The sequence below is a fragment of the Helicoverpa zea genome, chromosome 30, assembly GCF_022581195.2.
Source record: "Helicoverpa zea isolate HzStark_Cry1AcR chromosome 30, ilHelZeax1.1, whole genome shotgun sequence".
Lineage (NCBI taxonomy): Eukaryota > Metazoa > Arthropoda > Insecta > Lepidoptera > Noctuidae > Helicoverpa > Helicoverpa zea.
Window position 1 is genome coordinate 1,046,729 of NC_061481.1, and position 7,070 is coordinate 1,053,798.

Genomic DNA, 7,070 nt, shown 5'->3' on the forward strand with positions numbered 1-7,070 from the left:
GTCAGTCACACCGCATGTATCTCGTGGTGTACTCGCTGTAGCAAACAGTAACACATTGCGCGCGAACATTACTAACATGTCCGCGACACTGCAACCGCCGCGCGAACACATGCTAGCTGTGGACTCGTCGTGATGATGTCATGATGTAACACAAACGTGTTTGTGAACGAGAAAATCTGCCCCTGAAAGTCTAGTTAAAATTCACCGTAAGTACGGCATGCGGCAGTTAGTTTCTTATGAGTTACGATAAAAAACGTGTGAATAAGTCGGGACCTGTTATGTATACTCAACACTCACTCTTTATTAGCATTCCATATGATAAACAAGTGGTACGGTAGACCGCACATCAGTGGTAACTGTTATGCACCTTAACTCAATAGTAATAAGTACGATTTTCCTATTTAACTGTTACCACTGACCTGAAGTTGACTGTACATTCTATAGTTTAGAGACAATATGGACCCTGCAGGACACAGCTTAAGGAAGTTAGAGAGTTTAACAGTAGCATAAACTAAATTATAACCTATCACCATATTGTTTGCTCCATGTAAAACACTGGTACTCAGCTGCATCCGGTTAGACTGGAAGCCGACACCAACGCAGTTGGGAAAAGGCTCGGCAGATTATGATTAGTGATCAAGGCGGCTCCGGTAGGTTCCATATTCTAAGGTTTCTATGAATCATGATATAGATAACAATTTTGACAGAGATACATATAGGTTTAACTTTAGTCAATGATAAGGATGGAATAACATGCTACAACATATGTTTTATTTGTTTTCCTTAAATAGGTAATGCCTAATAATAATAACGAATATATAAGGATTTAATTCTTTGTGTTTACATTTTTATAGTTAATATTATAAACATTTCAATTAAAAACTATTGTAACAAAAAAGCATCAAAAAATTGTCCCGATCGCTTTCAACTGGAAGCGTGCCCAAGAGGCTGGCAGCTTTACCTCGTTTGATTGTCATGCTAATCCTTTGTCCGAGGTAATAGCCAGGTAATATTATAAAAGCTATATAATACCCGTAGACATGTGACCATCTTGTTACGAAGAATTCCTCCGTGTTTCAGAAGGCACGTTAAATTGGATCCCGGCTGTCATTTGAACATCTTTGGCAGTCGCTACGGGTAGTCAGAAGCCAGAAAGAGTATCAACCAGTGTTACCAAAGGGATGCGCGGGTAACTGGGTTGAGGAGGACAGATAGGCAGTCGCTCCTTGTGGCACACTGGTACTCAGCTGCATCCAGAGAGACTGTTAGTCAACCCGAACGTGAGCCAAGCTGATGATTAATTTCACAAACATCTAGTAAATAAAACACAGCATAAATTGTATGTGACAAGCCTACGTTAAACTGTAGGTCGCGGCTGTTATTGAACATCCTTGGCAGTCGTTACGGGTATTCAGAAGCCAGTAAGTCTGATACCGGTCTAACCAAGGGGTATTGGGTTGCCCGGGTAACTGGGTTGAGGGGGTCAGGTAGGGTACTGGTACACAGCTACATCCGGTTAGATTGGAAGCCGACCCCAACATAGTTGGAAAAAAGGCTCGGAGGGCGATAAATTGTATGTGACACATAAGCATTATGTATTTTACAATATTGGTTTTTGATAGTGCATATCAAAGAGATCTTATCGTGGAAAGTTGATTATTCAAATGACTCTCGATCAATAAAAATGTGTGTATTTAAAGATAGCTAGTTTTTGGTGAGTCGGCATGTAATTCTAAATAATGATTCATTTTTAAAAATAATGTCATTTTCTATGATTCATGCTTCTCTATACTATTTGTAATAATATAACAAAGACGAAACATTTTCTGTTTGTTTGTAAAAAAAGCTGCGATACTACAGAACCGATGCTGGGGCGCTACACTCTTCCCGAGTAACATAGGCTATATTTTATCCCGGTACGGGCAGTAGTTCCCACAGGAAGCAGGTGAAACCGCGGGAAAGTGGTAAGTATTTCATAAACTCATTTCATAAACTGGGTGAATTGAATTGAGTTTGTTTGAACGCTGATCCCAAGAACCACGCGACCAATTTGAAAAAAATCTTTCATTGTTAGGTAGCCCACTTATCGAGGAAAGTTTCAGGTTTATTTTATCTGGGTGCTCGGAGTAGTTCCCATGAATTGCGGGTGAAATCGCTGTGTATGATCCCTTGCCTCTACAACTTCTTTAGATGATGGTGGAAAGGAATAAAAGATTGTTAAGTACTGAACACTACTGTATTCACCGAAAGTTACTAAGGGTAAAGATGAGCTTAATGGACTATGAGTCCTTGTTGACTGTAATGAGATTGATAAACTTGGTAGGTCAACGCGAACTAAACATATGTATATTAAATTAAAAATTTTAATAAAAAAAAAATAATGTAAAATGCTGATGTCATGTGCGGAATGTGCGGTTGTACCTTACATGCTGAAAGAAGCTAGTTTACACATACCTAATATTAGTACGGGTTTCGAATCTACAGAAATAAAACTGTTTGAAGTGTTTTAAATCAATAATATTTATTTGAGCGACAATCAATTTGACATTTAATGTACATATAATTTACAAAACACATTTAATTTTTATAAAAACACAACTTTCTATATCGATACACTTACTAAAATTAAGAATTCGAGACGTACAAGATCAGTCTAGCCTTTTCCCAACTATGTAGGGTTCGGCTTCCAGGCTAACCGGGTGCAACTGAGTACCAGTGTGTCACAAGGAGCGACTGCCTACAGGACCTCCTCAACCCAGTTACCCGGGCAACAGAATACTCCTTGGTAAGTCTGGTTGTCAGATTTACTGGCTTCTGACTACCTGTAACGACTGCCAAAGATGATCAATGAAACCCAGGCCTACAGTTGAAAATGCCTTTCGAAACAGTCATTCGGGATCCCTCTTCTATATTTAAAACAATTTCAATTTGAAATTAACGGCGGACCCAATATTGCTCCCTGTTGAACACCTAACTGTAGTCTGTTAAAAAGTTAGAGAATTCTATAATTTAGTAAGTGAATCGATATATTTTATAAGTGAAAAATATACAGGCTAATTAAATACATATAAAAACAAAGCATAGGGTAGTTATAATTATTGATATTCCGTGGTTGAACGTGTCAAATGCTCCATCCGTTGGCGGCTGCAAAGAGAGAGATGATCTATAGAACGGTGAAAAGTTGTTGAAGTGGTCCTTACTGGCCACATACATTAATAATCTGTCACATGTAGTGGCTTGTTTAAAATACTGTCTTTGATGTCATGATCCTGTACGAAGAGCCTGTGATATTGTGTTTGTGTTATATTTGATTTTAATATACGTTATTATCGGCACCCTGTGCAACTTTGTTTCATTTACCAATTAGAGTACTCGACTTTTAGTCGGCTAGTATGAAGATGAATAGTAGTACGCACATTACAAAGATCAAGTATTTAGCCGGCCAGGTGCTCGATTCTGCAATTTTTACTTAAGCGACATACGATTCAAATCCGACTGAGATCCGATCACGACTCAATTACGATTGAAGCGTATGTGGCATTCCGCAATTTTTTTCTTTTAAATAAACGTTTTTATCCTTTTCTGTGAATGTATGCAAATGATTTATCATGCAATATGATTGTAGAGCAAACTACCGCATAGACCAAAAATGCAGAATGCTCGCTAAGGTTAAAAATGCTATTGCGATTCAATTTTTATTCAATTTCGTCATTATTAACTTAGCAGAAACGAGCCCCAGAACCGATTTGAAAAATTCTTTCTCTAGTTAGTTCCTTAGTCCTAGTAGTTGGGAAGTAACCTGGGACGCTGGTGAAACGATGAGCAGAAGCTAGTGCAAAGTCAAATGCTTTGATTTCATATAGATCTTTTATACAGGTGCTTAAGAAACGTCAACAGCTATAATAGCTGCACGGTTTCAAAGAGTGGGCCTTAAGAGTGATAAATATTAAGAAAATACTCACATTGCCAACTAATTTCTGTCTGACATTACAATTGATATCGTCCACGGATGTCCTGAACCTCTCCACATCCGACTTGCGAGTCGAGTCCGGTTCAAACTTCAAGTTGTTGGCTTTCCTTTTGAAGGTACATACAACATTAAGTTCGCAGATGCCACATAAAATAGGGAACAGGGAAAGAAGAAGATTCATTGTCATTGAACATCCTTGACAGTCGTTACGGGTAGTCAGAAGCCAGTAAGTCTAACACCAGTCTAAACAAGGGGCATTGGGTTGCCCGGGTAACTAGGTTGAGGGGGTCAGATAGGGCAGTCGCTCCTTGTAAAGCACTGGTACTCAGCTACATCTGGTTAGACTGGAAGCCGACCCCAACATAGTTGGGAAAAAGCATATAGCTCGGAGGATGGATGAAGTGGTGAAGGGTGGGCGTTTTGGGGGGCTGTCTTTTGTAAATCGTAAAGAGTAAGTAAACCTAGTAGAATGATGATGATATCCTAAAACTTACCGGTAATTCTGCCTTACTAAAGGTTTATCAGTATTATCAGTATTGTCAGTTTCCTCTAGGTTATCAGGTTTATTAGTAGTGGTAGATTCTTGAGTATGCTGTTCCACAGACGTTTCTGAAGCCACGTCTTTCTCCTCAGAACTGTCACTCTTGTAATCTGTAAGTATCAAATGTTCAGCAGTGGACGGCTGAGATGATGATGATGATGATGAAGTATCAAATATCAAAGAATAAAAAGTCGTGTTGGCTTAGTGGATAAAGAACCAACCTCTCAAGTATGAGTGTGGGTTCGAGTGCAACATTTCTACATTTTATGCAACTTTTAAATGTTCTATGATATTATGAATATGTATTTACTTTTAAAGTATATCTTGGACACCAATGACTGATTTAAAGTGATGGAAAACATCTCGAGGAAACCTGGACTGGACACGTGGTGATTAACACTCTACTTATGTGTCGTGTCGGATTGTCCTCCCATCGCGCTATGAGAGTGAAGGAATAGTGAGTGCACCTGTGTCTGCACAAATGCTCGTGCACTATAATATATCCTGCGCAGCTGGCTGATCTCCTTACATGAGAACAGCGGCCGTGGCTAACAGTCGGCAAGCAGGACATCATCATCAGCACAAACCTGCGGTATCCTTGTATATTTCAGCCAATTCCTTCTCTATCCTAGCTTCATCTTCATCAGCGTTTAAACTGTCTGTCTTCTCAACATGCTTCACTTCTTTCTTGACAGTGGTATGCTGAAAATAAGTGTAAATTAAGAACTCATTGTTTTACAGTTCAGCATCTGCCTAGCCTTTTCCTAACTATACAGGCTCATTTCCTTATTTACGTTAGAAGAAGCCATAGCATACCCGTGGGACAAATTAGCCTTTTCCCAAGTATGTTGGAGTCGGCTTCCAGTCTAGCAGAATGCAGCTGAGTACCAGCATGCTACGTGAAGCAACTGCCTATATGACATCCCTAACGTTGTAAGAAGACTAGCTTTTCTAACTACCCGAAAATACTGCCAAAAATGTTCAGATATACTAACAGTGGCTTTCTTAGAATCCTTTTTATTTGATGACGGTGGAGTGCTGGTGGTGATCTTCTTCTCATCATCTTCATCAGCCGAAGGTTCTTCCTCTAAACCCATTGGCAGTTCTGAAATGAATACCGTTCCATCAGCTTTTATTAAGGCAGGTAGAGTTTGGATGTCTATTCGGTTCGGGCTGATCATGTTGGGGTCGGGCCAATCGCTTTGCGGGTTTTAGAAAGTTTCACAAAGCAGCCCGTAGTCTGGAAGTTGGTGATTGATACACCCGTGCATCGGAGAGCACGTTAATGTCGGTCCTGCGCCTGATCTCTCTCCGGTGGTGTCGGATTGTCGTCCCATCGCGGTATGAGAGTGAAGGAATAGTTAGTGCACCTGTATCCAAGCAAATGCTCGTGCACTATAATATGTCCTGCACAGCTGATCTCCTTATACGAGAATGCTAGTTACCTTTTATAGGAGTCCCAATTTCGATCACCTCCTGTCCCATAGACTCGGTCAGCAGCTTTTTCGCAGGTTTTTCATAACTCTTACCAGAGACAACATAGAGTAGTGAAAATAACATGACTAATATAAGTAAACGCATTATATATTTCGTTTTTAATAATTTTTGGTTAATTTTAATATTGATGTATTTTGAAAATATTTCAAAGCCGACTAGATTTAGTTTGAATATAGCCATCCTGATTTAAGTTTTTTTGACTGTGTGTTAAAAGATTAAAAACATGTTTAGGAGACTTTTTAGGGTTCCGTACCCAAAGGGTAAAACGGGGCCCTATTGTTTTCGCTCCCCTGTCCGTCCGTCCGTCCGTCTGTCACCAGGCTGTATCTCATGAACCGTGATAGTTAGAGAGTTGAAATTTTCACAGATGATGTATTTCTGCTGCCACTATAACAACTTAAAACTAGAATACAATAAATATTTTGGGGGGCTCCCATACCACAAAAGTAATTTTTTTGCTCATTTTCCAAATAATGGTACTTGGCCGATTTTTTTTAATGGGAAGTCATCAAATGACCCACCTAAGGGGTCTCAAATGTATCTACCTATTTAAGACGCAAATATGAAATTAGTTTTCACCCGCGGTTTCACCCGCATCCCCAAGGAACAAGGTACTAGCAACACATGAATAATAGCGAATGTGTTATTCTTACAGTATATCGGGTGTGTCGTTCACAATCACATTAAATGAAATGCGTTAATATACTGGTTAATATATGTCGATTAACACAAACAAAAAAGAAAAATACGTAAAAATAAAAAAATGAATTTTTCAAACAAAGTAAATAGAATAAAAATGTGCGAAATTTAGAACACCATATAGAAGTCAGTCATTACAAACAGCTGAAATTCTCCCTTGAAAACTGACAGCTGACAACTGATCAAAACATATTCGATACTCCTAACTTTATCACTGCTTTACACATGATGTTGTAAATTATAAAAACGAAAAATGACTCCTGTGGTTAAACCACTGAATGGATCAGGTTATTTTTTTACAATTCGCCATAGAATATCATAAAGTATATGCGATAGGATTTAATGTGATTGTGAACGACACAC

General features: G+C 39.0%; 1 protein-coding gene across 1 annotated transcript; it reads right to left on the reverse strand.

The window, feature by feature from the left end:
- Positions 1-2,583: 2,583 nt before the first annotated feature.
- Positions 2,584-6,071, reverse strand: LOC124644365. Its single transcript, XM_047183676.1, has 6 exons — positions 5,957-6,071; positions 5,507-5,616; positions 5,099-5,213; positions 4,465-4,621; positions 3,963-4,077; positions 2,584-3,144 (listed from the first exon to the last, which is right to left on the reverse strand). The coding sequence occupies exons 1-6, from the start codon at positions 6,069-6,071 to the stop codon at positions 3,058-3,060; spliced, it is 699 nt and encodes a 232-aa protein (XP_047039632.1). The 3' UTR covers positions 2,584-3,057.
- Between the last annotated feature and the right edge of the window lie 999 nt (positions 6,072-7,070).

Bases quoted from the DNA above. Each gene is read 5' to 3' on its own strand.
- LOC124644365 (XM_047183676.1), bottom strand. From the start codon at position 6,071: ATGTTATTTTCACTACTCTATGTTGTCTCTGGTAAGAGTTATGAAAAA. The intron at 5,617-5,956 runs GTAACTAGCATT...TATTCATTTCAG, and splicing joins AATTGGGACTCCTATAAAAG to AACTGCCAATGGGTTTAGAG. The intron at 3,145-3,962 runs GTGAGTATTTTC...CTCTCTTTGCAG, and splicing joins GACAGAAATTAGTTGGCAAT to CCGCCAACGGATGGAGCATT.